Below are 23,813 nucleotides of genomic sequence, written 5' to 3'. Positions count from 1 at the left end.
GCAGAGGGTGTGGGTGGTGGGGCCCTGAGACCAGGAGGCCCTGGGACACCGGTTCAGCTTCTCCTGTAGCAGAGTGTGCCCTCGGAATGACTTCAGTAGGTGTGTTTGTGACATGTTCAGCAGGTGCAAGGAGGATGGGCCAGTGCCAAAGGCCAAGCCCAGAGATGTTTCAGATTTTTCCCTTTATGCCCCTGCAACCAAGCCCTGCTCTCCAGCACATATAAGGGACCCAGGCTAGGGCTGTGGCATTCAGTGGCCTGGCCCCTCTCGCTTCTCCCTGACAACTCTGAGCTTGCTGTTCTCTCTCTAGCCATGATTGCCAGACAGCAGTGTGTCCGAGGCAGGCCCCAGGGCTTTAGCTGTGCCTCAGCCATCGTAGGTGGGGGCAAGAAGTCTGCTTTCAGCTCCATCTCCTTGTCCGGGGGCGCAGGCCGCTGTTCCTCTGGGGGTTTCGGCAGCAGAAGCCTCTACAACCTTGGAGGGAACAAGAGCATCTCCATCGGCGTGGCTGGGGCCCGGCAAGGTGCTGGCTTTGGGGCTGCTGGGTGTTTTGGGGCTGGCGGCTTTGGCACAGGATTTGGTGCTGGCGGCTTTGGTGGTGGACTCGGCGGGTCCTTCGGTGGATGGGGTGGGGCTGGCTCTCTTGTCTGCCCTGCCGGAGGGATTCAACAGGTCACCATCAACCAGAGCCTGCTCACTCCACTCCACGTGGAGATCGACCCTGAGATCCAGAAGGTCCGGACCCAAGAGCGGGAGCAGATCAAGATCCTCAATGACAAGTTCGCCTCCTTCATCGACAAGGTGAGCCAGCCTTTTGGTCAGATAAGGTGATAAAAAGCCAGGGTTTCTGAGTCCTGGCTTCTCAGACCTGAGCCTGTTGGAGGCTTTGGGAAAACCACTGAACTTCTCTGGTTCTCTGTTTTCCAGTTGGTTAAGGAAAGTCATTGCTCTTTCTCTTTTTTTTTTCCTGGGGCTGGTGGGAAAATAGGCCGCTCGAAGTGGTTCAATATTTGGATTTCCTAGGCATGCTTTGTGTTACTGGGCACATGATTCAACTTTTCTGGGTCCAGTCACCCCAGCTATAAAGTGGTTCATTGGTTCGCTGCTTTTTCTCAGAGTTTGGTTTCAGAAATAACATGGTTATCACTTTGATAATTAACTGAGAATTATAGTTAATGTAATAATTTAACTATTGGCACTTCTGTGGCTGGAGCAGAAAAATACCAGGCTGGTTTCCCAAATGAGAAAAGGACTGATTCCAATGGCAGATTCTAGGTTCCAACAGGACATTGGATGGTCATTGCGTTTCTCCTGACTCTGGGCCCAATGACTCATTTCTGGGACTGTTTGAAGAAAGGAAGGGATGGGTCTCTCCTTTTGTTTTTGCAGCTCACCTTTTTGCTAGTTTGAATAGACTCATAGCAGCTTAAAGGGGCTTTATTGTGTTTTCTTGTGACTCTAGGACCTATTGATATAAAAACAAGATCAAGGGTTTGGTGCTTCCTTGTCTCATCTGCCATCATCAGTTTAAGTTCAAACTGTGATCAGTCTCCCTTGCCTGCTTTTCTTTAAATTATGAAGCCATTAAGTGCGAAGGGCAAGCCAAGCTACAGCCTTGGTTTATCTGGCTAACTCTCTTCCTGGGGGGAGAGTTCAGGGAGGTCCCCTTGCAGGAGCGAGTCTAGCTAAGTCTCAGAATATGTCTAAGGCTTGATTTAAAATTTTTTTTTTCCTTTTCTAGGGCCATTCCGGTGGCATATGGAGGTTCCCAGGCTAGGGGTCTAATCAGAGCTATAGCTGCCGGCCTACAGCAGCAACGTGGAATCCGAGCCACGTCTGTGACCTACACCACAGCTCAGAGCAACGCCGGATCCTTAATCCACTGAGCAAGGCCAGGGATTGAAACTGCAACCTCCTGGTTCCTAGTCGGATTCATTAACCACTGAGCCACGACGGGAACTCCCTTGATCTTAAATATTTATACTCAGTTATACACAGGTTCACAGGGACACACGAAGTCCATTTATAAGTAAGCTTTTTAAAAAATCTTCAGGGAGGAGTTCCCGTCGTGGCTCAGTGGAAATGAATCTGACTAGTATCCATGAGGACACAAGTTCAATCCCTGGCCATGCTCAGTGGGTTAAGGATCCAGCATTGCCATGAACTGTGGTGTAGGTCACAGATGAGACTCAAATCTGCTGTTGCTGTGGCTGTGGCATTGGCTGGCGGCTACAGCTCTGATGAAACCCCTAGCCTGGGAATCTCCATATACTGCAGATGTGGCCCTAAAAAAGACAAAAAAAAAAAGTCTTCAGGGAATTTATCATTCTTTGGCTTTGGGTCAGTATCACTTTGAATGTACTTGCTCCCAGACTGTGGTCATATCTCTTAATTTTGTTTTATTTTATTACTTCATAGTAGTTCAATGTTTTTCTCAGTAACTCAATCCCAGACCCTGTGGTTGGGCAGTTATTCTTGCTGCACCGTCAGGCCCCACGGCTCTGGCTGTGCTCTGCTCTTCCCGGCACACGTGCTGCTATGGAGCCGGGCCGCCATGTTTACCCCAGTGGATGGTGCCTGGAGCTGCAATATGGCGGTGCTATTCCAATGGCTCTTGGGCTGCCTGGTTGGCTTGGACTGACTGAGTTGGTGTGGCCAGCCCTCCTGCCAGAGCTTCAGGCCCTCATCAGGTTGGTTGGTGCCTTTGTTAAACACAGGTGCGGTTCTTAGAGCAGCATAATAAGGTGCTGGAGACAAAGTGGAACCTCCTCCAGCAGCAGAAAACCACCACATCCAGCAAAAACCTCGAGCCCTTCTTTGAGGCCTATATTAGTGCCTTGAGGAAGCAGTTGGATACCTTGACCAATGACAAGGGACGCCTGCAGTCTGAGCTGAAGATCATGCAGGACAGCGTGGAGGACTTCAAGGCCAAGTATGTGGGGAGGACATGCCACCTGACAAGTTTGCCCAGCCATGCCCCAGGCTCCCTGTGTTCCTCTTCAGTCATTTAGAGTCCCAGCCTCTGAGAAGTCCCAAAGGGGTCAGGGACCACTTTCCATTTGTTCCCCTGTATCAACATGGTTACTTGGGATGAAGTTTAGTAACCCTAAGTTGCCCCAAACAGGAAATGAGTGATGCATTCAGGGAGCTGGGCTTGCCATACCTGAATAAGACCAGAAATCACACAGACGAAAAACAGTATAGCAGGGTCAGAAGAATACGTGTTGTCAAATACAAGGACCTGGATAGATGGATACTGATTTCTCCACTTACTAGCTGTGCGATCTTCCCCCGCCCATTTAAAAAAGTTTTGTTGAAGTCGAGTTGATTTACAATGTTGTGATAATTTCTGCTGTACAACAAGTGATTCTGCTGTACAACAAGTTATACATGTACCCACATCCATCTTTCTTCAGAGTCTTTTCCCAAATAGACCGTTACGGACTATTGGGTAGAGGTCCCTGTACTAGCTGTATGGTCTTGAGTGAATTTAATCCACCCACTGGCCGAAGGACAACCTGTCTCTGAACTTAGTGTTCTTCATCTTTAAAATGGGGACAAGAGTCCTACCTTATAGGTTGTGAGAGTTAAATGAAATTACATGACATAAGAGAAAGTAGGTGGCATAGTGTTGGACATATAACGAACACTGAATACATAGTATCTCTTATTATGATCACCATGGGGTGGAGCTGAGAAAATACTAATCCTTTCTCTCCATTCACTCTCACACCAAAGATAGAGAACTGGAGTATTGACAATATTCCTGTGAACTTAATCCACGCACTAGCCAAAGGACAGCCCGTCTATGGAAATAAAATCACCCAGATCATGGCTGGTCTCCTCTTCACATCTTCTCTCTTGCCAACAGTCTATTTAAAATTTGACTTTCACTTCTCTGAATGAGCCAGGGTCTAGACCGGGGACCTCATATGTGGTAATTATTCCAGAAACATAGTGGAACAAAGATCTAGTATGAACATGGGAAAATGTGGCCAACCAGGTGGATTTTTCAAAATAGATGTTGGAAAACCAGCAGCAGACAGTGAGAAACCCTAGCTCACTGTGGGGCTTTTGTCTTTTCTTTCCCATCTTCCCACCCTCAGGTATGAAGAAGAAATCAACAAACGCACAGCTGCAGAAAATGACTTTGTGGTACTCAAGAAGGTAAGGGTTGACAGAGGATAGGGATGGGCTGTGAGGGCACCTCTTCCCTTGGGCATGGTCTTTGGCTTGAATCATGGGTTTGGTCCATCTCTGCCTCGTCTCCATCCAACTAGCTCTTATCTAGATCTCACTGAGCAGGAATTAAGGCTGTGAGTAAAGCCTATTTGGATAATTAACTTCCATCTCTGCAGGTGGCTCTAGGAGCAGAAGAGGCCAATGGATTAGTCCCTCACCACATCATCCGGCACTACCTTAGTGTGTCACAAAACTCCCCCTGCGTCCTATTATAATGCCTCTACCTGGTCTCTTGTCCTCCCCTCCCTCCACAGGATGTGGATGCTGCCTACATGAACAAGGTGGAGTTGGAGGCCAAGGTGGACGGCCTTAATGATGAGATCAACTTCCTGAGGATCCTCTATGCTGCAGTAAGGCCTCCATCCCCCCATTCATTCAAGGAGGGGACTCTTCCACTTGAGAGGCAGATGGTTGGAATTCACAGAGTTCTTTGAAAAGACTCAGTTGCCTTACTTCAGGGCCATGGGCTCTCAGCAAGGTCATGGATAGAAAGGGTTGACCTAAGAGATTCAAGTGAGAGGTTCCCAACACCAGAAGTTGTCTTAGAAGATCAGATCTAAAGATTGCATACAATCGAGTTTATTGCTCTCTAGCATTTTCTCTAGTGAAAGGGATCCATTTCCTTCCCTTCCATGCAACATACCTAGTGCCCACTGACCTGGGGTGGCTTCTGGTCCCCAGGGAGCTGTTAAGACCACAGGCATTGCTTTTCTGTCTTGAGATGTCACCAACCACTTGATGTCTACATAGAAATTTACTTCTCTTCTCCCTTCATATTGGGAACACCAAGTCTGCTGCCCTGGGAGCCTGTGTCATGGTCATTTTCATGGTGATGGCAGATTTCTGGCGTCAGAGATTAAGGAAGACCCTCCAGGAGGCCTGATGCGAGATATTTTCCCTGCAGGAGCTGTCCCAGATGCAGACCCACGTCAGTGACACGTCTGTGGTCCTGTCCATGGACAACAACCGGGACCTGGACCTGGACAGCATCATCGCTGAGGTCCGCGCCCAGTACGAGGAGATCACCCAGAGAAGCAAGGCTGAGGCCGAGGCCCTGTATCAGATTAAGGTGTGTGTTTGGGGTCTCTCAGGGGTTGGGAGTGGCCTTTTTGGGGCTCTGCTTTTTTTTTTTTTTTTGGCTGTGCCCACATCATGTGGAAGTTCCCAGGCCAGGGATCAAATATGCACTTCTGCAGTGACAGTGCTGGATCCCTAACCCACTGTGCCACAGGAGAACTCCCCTGGGCTCTTCTTTTGATGTCTGTGCATAGGTGATCATCAGCTGGAGCCCAAGAGAAATCAGAGATAAACAGATTCTTCCAAGCATCACTGACCCGGGTCTGCCTTGAGATTACATGACATTTTGCATTAGCTCTGCCACCTGTGGCTATGCTTACTGAGTTCACCTGCAAATAGACCCTACCCCAATGCCCCTGACCCTTGTGTCGCTGTGTTTCCTCTGTATTAGATTCAGCAGCTCCAGACCTCGGTTGACCAACATGGTGACAGCCTGAAGAACACCAAGAATGAGATTTCAGAGCTCAACAGGATGATCCAGAGGCTGCGGGCTGAGATTGAAAACATCAAGAAGCAGGTAGGTGTCACTTCTGCCCAGCCTGGGTCCAGGGCCAGGGGCCTTCACAGTAGACAAACAGATCAGGTCTCAAGCCAGAAGATGCTGAGCTTGTCTGCATAGGATTTGTAGCTCCTGACATAAACTGTACCCAGATCTTTTTGACAATATCTTAGTTAACATGACATGATGCCCCCAGCAAATAAGATTTCTCTTTTCACTGGTTTTGCTTATCTTCATCTGATCAGCCTGGTGGGGGCATGGGTGGACCCTAACCGGAGTGAAGGAAATGAGTAAGAGTCAGGGAAGGTGGGGAGAAGGACAGACAGAAGGCTGACATTGTAACCCAAGCAAAGCTGCTACAGGAGAGGGAACAGATTCAGGGTCTTAACAGCAGGACCCTGATGATTGCCTATCCTGCGCCCTTGCCTGCAGTGCCAGACTCTGCAGGGATCTGTGGCTGATGCAGAGCAGCGTGGGGAGGCGGCCCTAAAGGATGCCTACAGCAAGCGTGCAGAGCTGGAGGCTGCCCTGAAGAAGGCCAAGGAGGAGCTGGCCCGGATGCTGCGTGAATACCAGGAGCTGATGAGCGTGAAGCTGGCCTTGGACATCGAGATCGCCACCTACCGCAAGCTGCTGGAGGGCGAGGAGTGCCGGTGAGGCGGGTGGCGGGGAGGGCAGGGTGGGACTAGGAGAAACAGAGAGGTTTGGGGCCATGGCCAGTCCAGGGCAGCTCGACTGGACCACTTGCTGTGCTGGTGGTTATGAATGGGGACCATGGTAGCTAACAAGGTTCACATTCAGACTTTGCTCTTGGCTGCTTAAGCAGGGGAAGGTGCTTGACCCCTGCTTATTGAACGCAGCGTGGCTCCAAGCTTGCTGAGGCACATGGCTCTTTCTGTCCCCACAGAATGTCTGGAGAGTACCAGAACGCCGTGAGCATCTGTAAGTACCCTCTGCCCCCGCTCTGGCTGTTCCTTCACCCAGGTTTGGGGTGAGACTCCTGGTTGGAATAACCTTGTCTTTGCCTTTCCCCTGCAGCTGTGGTTGGTGGCGCTGCCAGCGCAGGAGGCATCGGCAGCGGAGGGTTAGGGAGCTGCTCTGGATTTGGCTTGGGCGCCGGCTTCGGCTCTGGTTCCGGAAGTGGCTTTGGGTTTGGTAGCGGGGTTTGTGGCGGTGCTGGCAGCAAGATCATTTCCACCACCACCACCTCCACCCTGACCAAGAGGTCCCAGCGATAGAGGAGATGACGTCCCTGCAGCCCCCTGGGGCCAGCCTGGCGCTGCCTTGGTGTCTCTGCTTCCTTCACTCCCCTCCCTACTCCGTTCCTGGGCCTCATCTCACCTGTGTCAACTCAGTGCCAGGGCATGGACTCTGCCTTCTTGGAGTTTGGTCGCATCTTCCTGATTTGGGCTTGGTGACCCAGCTGGAACAACGGGAGAGGGATCAGCTGACTCTTCACCGCCCATGGACAGAGGAGAACACAACGAGATGCTTCCTCTCTAGAATTCTCAGGGTCACATATGTCCCCTCCTCGTCCAATGCCATCGCCTACCAGATCCCGGATATCTCTGCATCAGGACCAAACTCCTTCTCCATCACTTGGCAACAGTGGCCCTGTGAGGTTGGGACAAGAACCACTCAGCACCCCATCCAACTCTCTTCTCCTTCCCTCTATCCGTCTTTGGGTGACTCTTCAATAAAACGCTTTTGTCATTTACTTTGAGCAATTGTCTTTGTTCCTTGGGGAGAAGGCTCCAGAATTCAGGTGAAAGTGAAGGAATTGGGGCTCCGAAGGATCTGTCTGTCTAGACGGAGGTCATCAACCAATTTCTCAGGTCTCCACTTCTAAATTGCCCAGATTATTGGGAGAGAAGCGCCTTGTGCGGAGCCTGAAGGCAGCTTAGAGCACAGGAGCACAGGCTCAAAACAACCGACAATTTTACCAAGATCGCTGTTGCAGGCAATCAGGGCGGGGCCATCTCAGGGCTGAGGCTGCGGCTTACCTAGAGGGAGGGAAGGGGTGCAAGCCTGGAGATGAGGGGGAGTAAGGCAGCTATGAGGAGAGACAGTCAGGGGTCTGCATTGAGTATAGAAGAAGAAGCGATGGAGCTTATGGAGAGTTTATACCCAGTGTCCAGCAAGGCCTCCTTGTCTCCAGGCTCAGGCTTTCTCACTAGACCAGCAAGGCTTTCAGGAACTTGATGGTAGAATCAACAAGGTCAGGATCCTTGGATGGAGAAGTGAAAGTGTGTTGGCCCGAGGAGCTTGATTCCAGGCTGTGCTCATTTGCCCACGACCTCAGATGATTCTGCCAGGGGTTACGTCTGAGTCGCTGCCCCTGAGTGGTGGGAGAGGGGGAGTGAGGCAGAACTTTGGGGCAGTAGAGGGTACAGCTGCCTGATTGGGTCCAGCGCTAGGGATTCGGATTGGACAGGCAGAGGTGAGGATCTGGGTAAAGTCTTGGAGGACATCCTAATTTTTTTTTTTTTTTTTTTGCTTTTTGGGGCCACACCTATAGCATATGCATGTTCCCAGGCTAGGGGTTGAATCAGAGCTGCAGCTGCCAGCCTATGCCACAATCACAGCAACGTGGGATCCAAGCCGAGTTTGTGACCTACACCACAGCTCACAGCAACGCCAGATCTTTGATCCACTGAGGGAGGCCAGGGATGGAACCCCAGTCCTCCTGGATACTAGTTGGGTTCCTTACGGCTGAGCCACAGCAGGAACTCTGACATCTTGATTTTTTTTTTTTAATATCGGATTGATTCCAAGCTACCTGGAGCAAAATAATCTTCCCTTTTTCAAAGGAAGCCTGCACAGCTCCCCCTGTGCCGTGGGACCTGGCTCCCTCCTTCTGTGGATGTAGGCAACATTCACTTCCGCACCACCCCCACCGACAGGTGCCTCTGACCTGAAGCCAGGAAGTGCACTCAGACTCCAATCCCTACAGCGTGTTGTGTACAGACAGAAGGGTACATGGTTTGCCCAAAACCAGTCCCTGCCCACAAGCCTCCATGCAGGCTCAGGACAGCGGGGGCAGAGCAGGGAGGGGTTTACACTCCGGGGCAGGGGCCTCCTGCCAGGTGCAGTCCTTCACAAACCTGCTGCTAATCTCCCCATTGTCCCCCCAGGCTCAGGGCTCACCCAGCCATGGCAAAGCAGGAAGTTTTGACTATTTCTCATCTCTGCACCCCTCCCCCGGGAGAGTGCTGAACGGGCCCTTTTCTGAGGTTCTGGGGTGGGGAGGACAAGTCCAGTTTGGAAACAGGGGAGGGGCTTCTCAGGTTCACCCTCCGGGAAGGTGGCAGGTCACGATGGACCATGCTGAGAAGCTGGATCCCAGAGGCTGGGCAGGTTAACGCCTTTCTTGTGCCCTCTGAGCAGGTGGAGCGCGGGAGTGGCCAGCCTGAGTGTCACTTGCCAGGTCTCTCGGGGCCTCTGCAGAGTAATTTAAAGACTTACAAACACTCAGAGTTAGATGGTAGATGATATATGTGCATGTGTATCTTAGGATCAACCTGTTCCTCTTTGTAGGCAAGTGGCTGTGTCAGGGTGCTTGTTTTTTTTATTTATGTAAGAAGACTCCTGTTTTACATAGATGAAAAACTGTCATGTCGGCTTCTGTTTCCAGTCCAGTCCATGGAAGTAGATGCTGGCCGTGGTCCATGGGTCTGGAGCTGGCTGACCTGTCGGAGGGGACTCCATGGTGGCTGGGGGAGAATTCACTCTGAGACAGATGCCACCTTCCCTCACATCCTAGAATAGGATTCTGGCCGCTCTTTGTGTTCAGAGGACTATGGAGATGCAGGTTGCATTGCCTGCCCCTTGGAGGGCTCCAGGCGGTCCAGTTTCTCCCGGAAATGCTTTGCCTTGAGGTAACTGAAAGCACTTCCCACATGGTAATGGCCCGGGCTGTGGGCTGGCAGAGCTTTTGCTCAGTTTGGCTCCGCAGCCCTGAGCCCCCACTCCTGGAGCTCCCACTGTCCAGCCTGGCTGCAACATCTCCCTCCTTGGGTCGGGTTCCAGGTTCCTGAGCAATGACCGCATTTGCATAGCCACCCCCCCCCCCACCCGCCTTTAAGACCCTCTGCTCTGGGTCTGGCCTTCTCAGTTCCAGAAAATTCTTGCTACCACTTCTGAAGCCTCCTTCGCTTGTTGCTCGGAAAACCAGAAGGCCAGAGCGAAGAGGGATGTACTTAGGGTGGTCCTGCTGTGGGAGTTTGTGGCGCTTCCTATTGGGACCCAGGCTCTGGCTTAAAGGCCAGAGGACCCCAGAACCAGGAACGTCCACTACTGGGTCTTGGGCAGATGGTCAAGGTTTAGTGAGACAGCTGCTCGGGGAAGTAACTGAGGGAGCAGGGAGCCCCCCTTCGCGACCTCTCAAAGCACCATAAGGGCAGCCGGCCCAGGACAAAGGGAAGGGCAGGCTAAGGGAAGAAGCCGCCTTGGCACCTGCTCCATCTTTTTGCTGTGCGGAAGATGGAGACTGAATAGTCATCTCTTTATCCCCTGGAGGGGGACGGAGAGGGGTAAGTTGGGGATCTGAGAGAGGGCAGGGCTCTCATCTCCTCTAAGAGGAAATCTCTTCTTCTAGGAAGTCTCCTGGAGTGGCTCCACCCTCCTGGCTCGTCCTGCTGCTGGTCTCCCCTAGGCCCCCTCGGGCCTCATCCTGATCACACTCTTCCATGGCGACCATCCGGGGGCTGTGGCCTTTTCCTCATTGGGCAGGGAGCTCCGCTGCCTGCCCATCCATGGGCTGGGAGCTTCTGCTGGACAGGTGTCACAGCGAGGTCCTCTCCTTTGAGGACAGAGTTTCATGTGAATGTGTGTGTGTGTGACTAGGGGGATTGTCGGGAAGGCGTATTAAATATGGATTTCCCATACTTTCAGGAGAGTGGTTAGAGCCATGGTAGATGTAAACACCGAGATACAGGGGAGAAGCATTCCTTTTTGCCAAAGGATCCAAGGAAGGCTTCCTGAAGGAGGTGTTCCCTGAGACAACGCTTGAAGCCTGAGAAGGAGTCAGCCAGGTGAAAGGGTATGGACTGGGGGTTGGGGCAGTGGGCACAGGGGAGAAGGGTGCTCTAGGCAGCAAGAATACCCGAGTAATCCAGTCTCTTGGGATAGACCAAGAGGGAAGAAAATATAAGAGGCATGTATGTATATATGTATGACTGGGTCACTTTGCTGTACAGCAGCAACTGGCAGAACATTGTAAATCAACTATACTTAAAAATAAAAAGAAAAAAAAAGAATACCGGAGCAGACAGGGTAGCGTGGTGCCGTGCACTGTGTGTAGGAACCCACACAGCTTGGCATCATGCTGGGTTAAGGACAGGGAGTGGTGGGAGGGAGGCTGGCGAGGGAGTTCGGGCCAGGTGCAGGAGAACCGGGGGTCGGCCCATCATCTGCTCTGTGTGGGGCTTGGGCTTTGGGTTCCAAGACTAGGCAAGCTCAGAACGAGGTGTGTCTGAGACAACAGGTGTGAAAGAGAGGGAGAGGGGACTCTGGGCCACCTGCCTTCAGGGAGGGGCCCTCAGGCCCACGATGTACTTTGGATTCCTGTCTGGGAACACTTGCACCTCACAAGGCTTCCACATGGCTGTCACGCGAAGCTGTGCGAGGTTCTGCCTCCTTTCCCGGAAGTTCTTGTTTCACCGGGAAGAAATGTTCTTAGTGCTCCTGTCTTTGTCACCTGGCAGGATCATCTCCCCCACCGTGACAGTCATTCCTTTAATATTTGCCGAGTACCTGCCTGTGATTTGCTGTTTGTAAATCTCCTTAGGTTACTTCCACACATATCTCATCTGCGTGTGTTTATGTATGTGATTGTGTGTGCAGGACTGCCTTGAGGTAGAGGGGTGGACTGGCTAGCCTCTTGGCTGCAGTGCCATATGAGGCTCTGATTTTATACATTGCAACACAGTGACTCACTCTTTTCTCTAAGGTTACTAGTTAAGCTTCAAATAATCCAGGTGTTGAAAGTGAGTGTAAGCAAACTCCGTTTTCTCAAATTTTTTTTTTTTTTTTTTTGTCTATTTAAGGCCACACCCATGGCATATGGAGGCTCCCGGGCAAGGGGTCAAATCCGAGCTACAGCTTAGTGGCCTAAGCCACAGTCATAGCAATGCCAGATCTGAGACATGCCTGTGACTTATACCACAGCTCATGGCAATGCTGGATCCTTAACCCACTGAGCAAGGCCAGGGATCAAACTCGCATCCTTGTGGATATTAGTCAGGTTCATTACTGACTGAGCCACGACAGGAACTCCTCGAAATGTTTATTGGGTCCCCAAACCTGGAGGGCTGGGCGCAATCGTCAAGAATTTTGGCTCACTGATTGCTTCCTCCTCTTCCATCATTTGCATACCTCAGGACTGTCCAATCAGAATCAACATCTAGTTCTGCTAATGTAATCCTTACTTTGCTTCCTGTACCCTAGTGGACAATGTCTTCTCTGCAATCCTGGCTGCAGAGTTAAGAATAGATTAAGTTCTTTTCCCACCACTCCTTCCACCACCTGCTGGGGAGGTCCAGATCTAGGACTAGCAGAGGATAATAGTGGTTGTAACTCTGCTTCTCGAAGATTCCTCTCCAAGTTAATTCCCTCTAAAGGAATGACATTTTGGCTCAGGATCTGCGGGCTCTGGCAATGGCTGGAATCTGCTCCAATGCAGGGCAGAAAGGTACCTCACTTTTACAGTGGGTTTAAGAATTCCTAGGGACCCATGGCCCTGGACTTCAGGCTCTACACCTGGCCATGCTTCAGCCTCCTTCTGAAGGCAGGCCTCCCATCCCGTTCTCATTCATGTCCCCAGCATCTTCTCCTACCGTCCCCTTCCGTTCTAGCCAGGATTTTCCCACCCCTGTATTGATTGGCACTCATACTTGCAAATATGAACGTCCATTCTGCCTGATGTAAACAAAATAAACTATTAAAATGCACTGTTGCTCATGGCATCTCTGGCAGCTCTGCAGCCTGGAACCATGCCCAGCTACCCCCAGGGGCTGCTCTGGGGCACACACCGTGACCATTGCTGCTGTCCCTGTGATGCTGAGGGCAAAATGACAAAATGCCACCTCTGCCTGTCGAGACCCAGATGTCTCCATCATTGCACTCTCCAGAAAGTGCCATTGGTCTCTCGGTGGCTGTCTCCTTGCTTGGTCTCCCTCAGACATCAGGTCTCACGAGAGTCTTGCTCCCTGGAAGAGTCTAGGCCACGGTCCTGGCTTCTGACTGTAAAAGAGGCTGGGAACGTGGATTTGACCCTAGGAAGGTGGGGATCACGATGAGGGAGACCACTAGAGTGAAGGAAATGTGCTCAAAGATGTTGTGCAGCCATGGATGGCAGCAGCCTACCCCGGTCTCCACATCCTGGATCCAGCCGGGCCTGTTTTCATGCTGAGTCTCGGCCCATGGCCCACCAAGCGGGCTAGATCAATTCTATCCTTCTTGAAAATTTCCATGATTGCCCTTCCTCATTGCCTTTCTGATTCTCAGCTTTCACAGCACCTCTAAGAAGGCACTTAGTTTTACCCAGTCTTGTACTGTTTGGCTTGTCTGTACCGTGAGCTCTTTGAAAACCATTCTCAGAGCTCCCATTGTGTCTCAGTGGGTTAAGAACCCGGCTAGTACCCATGAGGGTGGGTTTGATCCCTGGCCTCGCTCAGTGGGTTAAGCCTCTGGCATTGCCGTGAGCGACAGCATAGGTCACAGATACGGCTCAGATCTAGTGCTGCTGTGGCTGTGGTGCAGGCCGGTGGCTGTAGCTCTGATTCGATCCCTGGCCTGAGAACGTCCATATGTCACAGGTGCAGCCGTAAAAAGAGAAGAAGAAAACCATTCTCTACCGCACAGCGACCCAGAGAGTCCACAATCGGTAAACACTTCTCATATTCGTTTTCTCATATTCGTTTGCTCATAGATTTCTCTTTGTTGGGGTTGAAGCCGAGGTCTGCTCCCCCCCCACCCCAAGTCATGGAGTTGCTATGATTTCCATTTATCTTGCCCCACTTGCTGTGCTAATTTGCTAATGGAATCCCTTGATTGGCTCATTTCTCTTGACAGGTTTGAAAGCTGAAATTCTCTATGTGGTTTGTAAGCAGAAATAGTTAAAAAATGGTAGTGAGTGCTACACTGTGCTGTGTATGTTCGAGGCATGACAACGATTCTAGGAGAGGTATTTTTTTTTTTTTTTGGTCTTTTTGCCTTTCCTAGGGCCACTCCCGTGGCACATGGAGGTTCCCAGGCTAGGGGTCTAATTGGAGCTGTAGTCACCGGCCTACACCACAGCCACAGCAACTCGGGATCCGAGCCGCGTCTGCGACCTACACCACAGCTCATGGCAATGCCAGATCCTTAACCCACTGAGCAAGGCCAGGGATCGAACCCGCAACCTTATGGTCCCTAGTAGGATTCATTAACCACTGAGCCATGATGGGAACTCCAAGGAGAGGTACTTTTAGGAACTTAGTATTGCCGATGAGGAAACAGAGGCACAGAGAGGTTAAAGAACTTCCTCCTGGCCACACAGAGACAAAGCTGAGATTTAAAAGCTCGTTCATTCCCAAGTGCATACAGCTAAACACTAAGAGAAAAAAAATAGGGCCTAATTTTTGTGGTATGTTTCTTGAAACACTTGACAGAGATTTCACTCCTCCAGGTATGCTCCTCTGAGAACCAGAGAGGCAGAGAGGACGGACCACCTTAAAGGGTTAATGATGCTGAAACACCGGGAATCAAATAGCCTTGGTCATGGTTAGTCATGGGGAGGGGCTGGTCCAGCTCTGCATTTAATTTGTCTTTTGAACTCTGCAGGAGCAAAGATGAGGAAGGTGTCTGTATGTAGCCACCCTCTGGCCTTGGGCTAATTCCACCTGCCATTAATCCTTGGGTAGCAGTTGTGGAAGATCACGGGTTAAGCCAGACGTGCTAGAGGGAGAATCCCTGTATTGGGGGGTGGAGCTGGGCAGATTATGTGACCTCAAGTGCCCAGTCCATTTCAAGCTGACTCTGTGATTGATTTTTTTTTTTCTGTCTTTTTAGGGCCCCACCCACAGCATATGGAGGTTCCCAGGCTAGGGGTTGAATTGGAGCTGTAGCTGCCAGCCTACACCACAGCCACAGCAACATGGGGTCTGAGCCACGCACCCCAGCTCATGGCACCGCTGGATTCTATTTTATTTTATTTTTTTGTCTTTTTGCCTTTTATAGGGCGGCACCCAAGGCATGTGGAGGTTCCCAGGCTAGGAGTTTAATCGGAGCTGTGGCCACTGGCCCACACCACAGCTCACGGCAATGCCAGATCCTTAACCCACTGAGCAAGGCCAGGGATCGAACCTGCAACCTCATGGTTCCTAATCAGATTCATTAACCACTGCGCCACGATGGGAGCTCCCCACTGCTGGATTCTTAACCCACTGAGAGAGGCCAGGGATCGAACCCACCTCGTCATGGATCCTAGTTGGGTTCTTAACCCGCTGAACCACAATGGGAATTCGGATTGACTCTTGATGCTGTGATTCTGCAACGTTTTTTCCACTGCAGAGGCGATGGTGCTTATTTTGCATGTACATTAAAAAAAAATCTGAACAGCAAACATAAGAGCTCTGGATTCCTTACACTGAGATAGCCTCAATGAGCTTGGACTACCTTACATAAAGAGATTTCAATGAAATTTGCCTAGTTTTATTTGGTTGCAATCCAGCAAAAAGGCTTCATTCATTCATTACTTTTTTCAATTGATTCATCATTTTGTAAACCCACTCACTTTTCGGAGCAGCTATTCCTGGCAAAGCACTGTGCTACAGACCAAGGGGTCCGGTATACCAACAGCACTCTAAGCTCTTGGAAAGTTTATGGCTTCATTCTTGGGGAGGGGCCATGATGCTGCAGAGCCTGGGGGGTCACAAAGGCAGGAGGGGACCCAATGGGAGAACCAGGCCCCTGGAGAAAACTCCTCTTCCTCTGTGTTTGGGCCATTCCCAGCCCTGCCCCGTGTGTGCCAAAGAACCTGCCACCCTTCCCTCTTTGCCCCCTGTTCTGAGGAAGCTCCTGCCCAGGCCACACAGGCCATACCCATGGCAGGGCCTGCAGTGCCACAGACAGAGAAGCCCTGTCCTGAAGAGATAAGTGGCTGACTTGGCAGGCCCCAGAGCTGAGCAGGAAGGCTTTTCTCTTGGACCAGCCAAGCCCAGTCCCTAAGCCTCTGAAAAACATCAGCCTGGCAGATTCTCAGGCTTTGAGAGTCAGACACGTATGGCGGTGCAGCTGGCCCTGCCAGGTGTGGCCTCCTGAGGCTGGAGGGGTGACACCGAGGCCACAGACCTCCCAGGAGCCCCTGCCCCCACCGGAGAACAGTCCCACAGGATCCCCTGTGTCTGCTTCATGCCCGACTCCGGTGCTTCCCAGTGCCTGGCGTGAGTGAGGTGATGTGTAAATATTTATTGAATTGGTGCTAGAATTGGTGTTTGAATTCCCAGTTCCCTGGGACTTGGGATGAAAGCAGGGAGGGGCCGAAAGTGTCGGGAGCAAGAAAGGAAGCTTTCGAGATGTCTCAATAATAGGGAATAGTGCATGGCTTCTCTGGGAAGTTTTCAAAACAAACAAACAATCCGGAATGTTGAGTATCGCCCACGTCTCATCAAAGCCCTTGGTGGTCACTCCCCTTTTTTCTCAGAAGATGGTCACAAATGCTGCAGCCTCCAGAACTACAGCATGAGAGAGAGGGGGACCCCAGGAGGCAGCTTTGTGATGGTTCTGAGTGTTGTTTCCAGGAAGGGAGGGACAGCGGTCCTTATCACATCCTCAAGCCCAGCACAGAGCCGGGCACAGAGCTGGGCACAGAGTGTTCCCTCCTACTGACACTTCTCCTGAGTCCTGGGGTGGCCTTCACTGTCTCCATCACCCAGGCAACCAGCACCTCCCCAACCCACCTCCACTCCATCCTTTCCAGAGCGGAGTCCAGCGCTGGCAGGTCTGGGGGCAGCAGCCAGGTGGACAGAAGAACATGCCTCCTGGGTCCTGCCAGTCAAAGCTAGGAGGTGGCCGTGCCCAAGCATGGGCCATGCCAGGCACCACCCCCTGCCGAGTAAGCCTGCCACCTTAGCACTTTTACCAATTCAGATTATTTTTAAGGTGTGTTTAGTAGCCTGGAACAAACTTATTGCCTTGAAGGCAAACCCAACCCATGATTACTTGAAATTAATTATCACTCCTTCGTTGGAGCCCAGCAGCCTCCTAGATGTATATAAAGGGATTTATTCCACACCGGTCTTCAGTTCCCTCCTCTCTTCCTCTGGCTCTCAGTGGCCCTGCTTAACTCTCGCACTTTCCCTTCAACGAGTCGTCTCACCATGAGCAGACAAGTCTGCAAGACATCTGGCGGCAGGAGCCAGGGCTTCTCTGGCCACTCGGCCGTGGTCTCTGGCAGCAGCAGGATGAGCTGTGTGGCCCGTACCAGGGGAGCTGGTGGAGGGGCCTGCGGGTTCCAGAGTGGAGCAGGTGGCTTCGGCAGTCGCAGCCTCTACAACCTGGGTGGCAACAAGAGCATCTCCATCAGTGTGGCTGGAGGCTCCCGGGCTGGTGGCTTTGGGGGAGGACGCAGCAGCTGTATCAGTGGCTTTGGGGGTGGCTATGGAGGTGGCTTTGGTGGTGGCTTTGGTGGTGGCAGAGGAATGGGAGGTGGTTTTGGAGGGGCTGGTGGTTTTGGAGGAGTAGGTGGTTTCGGTGGAGCTGGTGGTTTCGGTGGAGCTGGTGGCTTTGGCGGGCCTGGTGGCTTCGGTGGGCCTGGTGGCTTTGGTGGCCCTGGTGGCTTTGGCCCAGGTGGCTTCCCTGGGGGAATCCAGGAAGTGACGGTCAATCAGAGCCTCCTGCAGCCCCTCAATGTGGAGATTGACCCCCAGATTGGGCAAGTGAAGGCCCAGGAGCGGGAGCAGATCAAGACCCTCAACAACAAGTTCGCCTCCTTCATTGATAAGGTGAGGAAGCTTTGACCCGGCCTCCGTTTCTAGGCTGGGAACTTTGAGTTTGAGGTTTATATAGTGGCTAGAATCAACCCCGAGTGGGCCAGGTTGGAGGGAGAGGGCTAAGGCAGCATTCTGGGGTCTGTGAAGATGGAGCTTGTCCACGTGGTCATGTGAGCAAGAAAGACAACACTCCCCTATTTGGACCTGGACACCCCCAGGTCCTGCTTGTGGGACTCTCGGCTTCAGTCTCCCACCTGCTGCCTTATGAGTCTGGGCAGGGCGTGCCGGCAGAGTGGGGCGAAAGCCAGGATCTCTGGCAGGAAAGGTTCTGACCCAGGACTGGGGGCTTTTCAAACATGAGCTGTCCTTTGGGACTTTCCAGGAGGTGGGTTCCCTCCCTGTCATTGTGCCAGGCAAAGGAGGTGGGTGCCCTGGAGAAGGGATTAAAGAGGCTCACGTGGAACCTGAGTCCTAGGGGGCGGCGGAGACACCGGCCACTCAGTCTGCACCCCAATCAACCTCCTCAGAAAGAGGAGGGCACTTGGTGGCCTCCAGACAAGCTGTCTCTTTCCCGTCCCGATGATGACAGCATTTCAACAGTATCAGTTCTCAGGGATTCGCAGCCTTTGAAGGGCTGGAGTGTCAGTGGTGCCTTAGATGGAAACGATGCTGTTGAGGTTTAAGCACCTTTTTGCAGCATGTACTGTATTTTTGGAAGTTGGAGTAGAGCCTTGGAGTCCCCAGGAATACCATGGGGTCATTTTGTACAATTCTTCTGCTTTTAGGCAGGGGCTACTTCCAGTTTCCCTGCCTGTCTCTCCTCCTGTAACTTTCCAAGCCATGCTGCATCTTCAGTGGCCTGATTAATGTGACTGTCTGACAGTATCTTCTCCAGCTACAGTAGAAGCGTCCTCGGTCTTTGTGCTGGGGGATGGGGCAACACAGAAGCCCAGTCCTGCCTGAGCCAAGGCCCCTCTGCTCCTCCGATCCAGGCGTTGCCTGATGTTGCTTCCTACAACACATTGCAGGTGCGGTTCCTGGAGCAGCAGAACAAGGTCCTAGAGACCAAGTGGAACCTGCTCCAGCAGCAGGGCACAAATTCCATCACAGGCACCAACAACCTCGAGCCCCTTTTTGAGAACTACATCAACTCCCAGAGGAGCTACCTGGACAGCATCCTGGGGGAGAAAGGCCGCCTGGACTCAGAGCTGAGGAACATGCAAGACCTGGTGGAGGACTTCAAGAAGAAGTGAGTGACAGAGGCACAGGGAAGGGGGGAGATGCTGCGGGCTATCCTGTCTCAGAGTCCCAGCCCTCCGGGCAGTACTACCACTTAGCCTGTTCTCTTTATCTTCATGGAGGACAGCTTGGTTCATTGGGTTCCCCTTCCCCCTCCTTCCTGAAGGATAGTCCTTTGTGGATAGAATTAAGAGGTTAGAGTTAGGGATGCACCTTCCTCATAAGTCAGGTTGGGGGATGATCTGGCTGCAGGAGCTGAAGGATGCTGGACCACCTCATGGGACGGTGACCAGGGATCTCGGTCTGCCCAGGACTTGGGACGTCTGGTGCTAAAACCGGAAGTCTGCCTGAACGAATGGGAATGGTTGGTCCTCCTAATTAACAGGGAGCTAGTGAGAGGGTGTTCATCTAAGACGGGGGAGGAGGACAGAGGAGGAAAGAGAGGCACCTTCAGAGTTTCAGAGAACAGTGGTGTTTATGACTACCTCATACCCCAAACCCAGCGTTCCTTTTTCACTTTTCCAGATATGAGGATGAAATCAATAAGCGCACGGCTGCTGAGAATGAATTTGTGACCCTGAAGAAGGTAAGGGCTGTGCCTGAGATTCCTGGGGCTTGGAGGCACAGGCTTCCAGCTGGGTTGAAGAAATCGCCTTCCTTCGCTGCCACAGAGCTGCCAAGTACAAGCAGTTGGAACAAAATGCCAGAAGCCAGGGGCATCTTAGTCTGGAGAGATCCCCAAAGAAGTCCATTCATTTTTAGTTTTTGAGTAGGACTGAACTTCCATCATCCCAGGGAGGTGAATCTCCCCTTTATGTGGAGACCCACCTTGGAAGAAGGACCGATCAGCCACAGCCCTGGTCCTCCTGACTCTGCTGCAGCTGCAGTTTGCTGTCCCTTCTTTGGAGGAATAAGGCCTTTATGTTTCTTTCTTAGGACGTCGACGCTGCCTATATGAACAAGGTGGAGCTTCAGGCCAAGGTGGATGCCTTAAGGGATGAGATTAATTTCTTGACCACTCTCTACGAAATGGTGAGGATGTTTCCTATTAAGAGGGGGAAGGAGGGAGGGGGAGATGTTTTCGGATTTGATAGGGAGGGCCCAGAAAGTCTGAGCCTAGAGAGAAAGTCTCTTGTTGGGGTCTGGGGGAGGGGCTACAACAAGGGGGTTCTCTGAGGGGCTGGGGGGCAGGCGGGGCAGATGCATATTCAGCCTGAGTCACTGGATGGGTCTCTTGATCAGGAGTCTCTCCGGGCCTCTGTGTGCTTGTTGCAAAGGCCCCGAGACTGAAAAGGCCCCTCTGTGTTGGCAGGAGCTGTCCCAGATGCAGAGCCATGTCAGTGACACATCCGTGGTTCTCTCCATGGACAACAATCGCTTCCTGGACCTGGACAGCATCATTGCCGAGGTCAAGGCCCAGTACGAGGAGATTGCCCAGAGGAGCAAGGCTGAGGCAGAAGCCCTGTACCAGACCAAGGTGGGGGTCAGCCACCTCTCTGAGGACCCACCGAGGGTCTTGGGGAGGCTGTGGCCTATGGGTTGGCTGGGTGGTGGTCACTGGGTGGCCCCTCTTGGCTCTCCTCTTTGAAGACATCCTTCTCATGGTTGTCCAGCTGCAGAAAGGGGTGCCCCCTGGGGGGAGGGGGTTCCACAGTCCCCTGCCAAGCCACATGGAACTGACTCCAGCTTGCTCAGGGACTGCAGGGTGAAAATCTTCTATGACAGCCCACATGTTCTTTTCCATGCTGCCTCTGAGGTGTGCCTGCAGATGCAGAATTCAATGTCATTTAAACGAGTGCTTTCTCAGCACCTCGGAGTTGGGTGGGTGATGTTAAGGATGGAGAAACAGATCAAGCAAAGCTGCATGAATTCCTTCCCTTCCCTTCTGTTCTCCAGTTGGGTGAGCTGCAGACCACGGCCGGCAGGCACGGGGATGACCTGAAGAGCACCAAGAGTGAGATCTCGGAGCTCAACCGGCTGATCCAGAGGCTGCGGGCCGAGATCGAGAATGTCAAGAAGCAGGTGGGCTGGCCATGGATGCTGGTGCCTAGGCTGATGGGTGAGGGGTGGGGGCTAGGATCTCAGGACTCCTGGTCTGGAGAGGACTCTTGGGGGTCCTCTCAGGGAGCACTAGGCTCCAGGAAGTTCAAAGACCAAGCCAGTCTAGACGGCTGGTGATGCCCAGGGGACATATAAAGACAGACAGAGGTGCCAGGGAGTGGGTGAGGTTGCCTGGCTTGCTATGGGGTAATCCATTCGAAGACTCAGAGAGCCTGGGACCTCCCTCCTGGGCTCATCCCTTCTCCTACCTCCCCCTGCTCCAGAACGCTAAACTGCAGACTGCCATCGCTGATGCTGAGCAGCGTGGGGAGATGGCCCTCAAGGATGCCAATGCCAAGCTCCAAGAGCTGCGGGCTGCCCTACAGCAGGCCAAGGATGACCTAGCCCGGCTGCTGCGTGACTACCAGGAGCTGATGAACGTCAAGCTGGCCCTGGATGTGGAGATCGCCACCTACCGCAAGCTCCTGGAGGGCGAGGAGTGCAGGTGGGCCTCCACTTCCATCCCCTCACCTCCCCCAACCCAAGTCACCTGCTGAGGGCCAGATAAGTGACCAAGTCAATGGGGTGAAGACTCTGCTGTATGAGAGAGGCCCCCACCTAGCAAAGGCCTTGCAGGGAAGCCCTTGACTTTGCCAGTTCACTTCCTCCACAGATGGCCAAGTGCATGTGTAACCAAGGTGTGCAGGGGCTGTGTTATGGCCCCTGGAAGGGTGGAGAAAGGGTACTGACCCGCCAGGCTTCTGAGTTCCGTTCCAGTTGCTATTTGTCACTTTCATCCGAGGACTTGTGGGAAATTTGCTTTGCGATGGAGCTTTCTCTTGCTTTCTCACACAGGATGTCTGGAGAGTGCCAGAGTGCTGTCAGCATCTGTAAGTAGCCAAAGAAATCATGACCGTGAGAATTGATTCTGAAATATCTGTACTAATAAAGGGTGGTAAAAGACAATTTAAAAATACTTCTGGGGAGTTCCCGTTGTGGCTCATTGGAAAGGAATCTGACTAGTATCCATGAGGATACAGGCTTGATCCCTGGCCTCGCTCAGTGGGTTAAGGATCTGGCATTGCTGTGAGCTGTGGTGTAGTTTGCAGACTTGGCTTGGATCTGGCATTGCTTTAGGGTAGGCCAGAGGCTATGGCTGGACCCCTAGCCTGGGAACCTCCATATGTCTCAGGTGCGGCCCTAAAAAGACAAAAAAAAAAAATTCTATAGTGGTCAGAGGGGTCTTCTGGGGTTAGAAGGGGTAGCAGATATGTTTTTGTAATCGTTCTGGGCTCAGGGCTCTATTAGTAGGTCTCTATGGCCAATCCGGACTATCTAATAGGAGCCCGTTAATGGGAGAAGTCCTGAATAATCTCCAAGGGGTCATCAGGAGTTGACCGTATGTAGAAAGAACCATTGGAAAATTCGTGGCTTAACACTGTGGGAGGTGAACACATCAGTGTATCACAAAGATCATTAGGTCCAAAGCCGCCTTGATGGCCTCCTGATCATCCTGCGCCCCAAGGGATCATTAGCGATCATGGAGGGAGGTGGGTGCCCGGAGCTGATCGCTGTACTGTCCTCTCCCCTGCAGCCGTGGTCAGCAGCAGCAGCACGACGTCGGCCTCGGCAGGTGGTTATGGAGGCGGATTCGGCGGTGGCGTCGGCGTAGGAGGCGGCGCAGGCGGCGGCTTTGGCGGGGCGGGCGGCAGCGGACTCGGGGGCGGCAGCGGTTTCGGCGGCGGCAGTGGCCTTGGCGGCGGCAGCGGCTTCGGAGGTGGTAGTGGCTTCGGCGGCGGCAGCGGATTCGGTGGCAGCGGCGGCTTCGGCTCTGGCTCCGCTGGGCGCTGCGGGGTCAGCGGCGGAGGCTTCAGCTCCGGCAGCAGCAGTCGCGGCGGCAGCGTCAAGTTCTCCTCCCAGTCCTCCCAGCGCTCGTCCAGATAAATACCGCGCAGGGCCACCGCAGCCAGCCCAGCGCCTCCCGTCCCCATCTGCTCCTCCACTCCGACATCAGCAGCACCCTTGGCGCCCTTCCCCACCCCCGCCCCGGGGACCCGCTCTTTGGGGCCCGAAGACCAGGACCTCTTGTTCCTCCATCCAAATCCCCGACCAAGCACAGCCATGAGAATCTCGTGCTGTGGCTCCAGCCTGTGCCTGTGATTGTCCACGTGTGGCCTCAGCTACCACCTTCTGCTGCCCTTGGGGCTCCTTCCCTGGGCGGAATGGTCAACACGATTTTAATGTATATAACAACCAGGCCCCTCTGCCCATCCATTCTGTCGCCAATAAAATGCATTGTGTTTCACATCAGGCCTCTGAGTCTCTCTGGGCGCCTTTCTCCCAGCTGGACTGACTTCTTTCATCCTGTCCCACTGGGGCTGTGTGGTCCACAGGAGAGTTGGGTACCAGTCCTCTGACACCCAGGCAGTTACTCCCTGCTGTCCATTATATATGGGATCTAAATGGGCAGGATCTGGTGGTTGATTTATTCTCTGAGCCCTGGGGGAGGGTGGGGGTACACTCCAGGAGTGTGGGGGGGAAGTTCTTGGGGGAAGGTAGGACCACATAGACATCCCTCTCCTTGCCTTCTCTCGTTTGGGGGAACCTAAGAAGGCTTGAGGTTCTCCAGGGCTTGGGGCCAGAGCATCTTTTCCTTGGAGCTGGCCCCCACTCCAGCTGACATCCTGGAAGCTTGTCCTGCATCAGGGGGCACCAGCAGCTTCTGGAGCAGCTAGAAGCCCAGG

At 52.7% G+C, this 23,813-nt stretch overlaps 2 protein-coding genes across 2 annotated transcripts; both read left to right on the top strand.

Annotated features, from left to right (window-relative positions):
* Positions 1-232: 232 nt before the first annotated feature.
* KRT4 (keratin 4) lies at positions 233-7,535 on the top strand. The gene is made up of 9 exons (XM_047786704.1): positions 233-801; positions 2,718-2,932; positions 4,107-4,167; positions 4,497-4,592; positions 5,147-5,311; positions 5,711-5,836; positions 6,251-6,471; positions 6,726-6,760; positions 6,857-7,535. The coding sequence occupies exons 1-9, from the start codon at positions 313-315 to the stop codon at positions 7,054-7,056; spliced, it is 1,608 nt and encodes a 535-aa protein (XP_047642660.1). The 5' UTR covers positions 233-312; the 3' UTR covers positions 7,057-7,535.
* A 9,558-nt stretch (positions 7,536-17,093) lies between these two features.
* Positions 17,094-23,374, top strand: KRT3 (keratin 3). The gene is made up of 9 exons (XM_047786701.1): positions 17,094-17,802; positions 18,819-19,039; positions 19,555-19,615; positions 19,966-20,061; positions 20,342-20,506; positions 20,926-21,051; positions 21,354-21,574; positions 21,925-21,959; positions 22,664-23,374. The coding sequence occupies exons 1-9, from the start codon at positions 17,179-17,181 to the stop codon at positions 23,011-23,013; spliced, it is 1,899 nt and encodes a 632-aa protein (XP_047642657.1). The 5' UTR covers positions 17,094-17,178; the 3' UTR covers positions 23,014-23,374.
* The last annotated feature ends 439 nt before the right edge of the window (positions 23,375-23,813 follow it).

This window comes from Phacochoerus africanus, chromosome 7 (genome assembly GCF_016906955.1).
Source record: "Phacochoerus africanus isolate WHEZ1 chromosome 7, ROS_Pafr_v1, whole genome shotgun sequence".
NCBI classification, from domain to species: Eukaryota; Metazoa; Chordata; class Mammalia; order Artiodactyla; family Suidae; genus Phacochoerus; species Phacochoerus africanus.
Note: the sequence above shows the minus strand (reverse complement) of the source record. Positions and strands in the feature narration are given on the sequence as shown.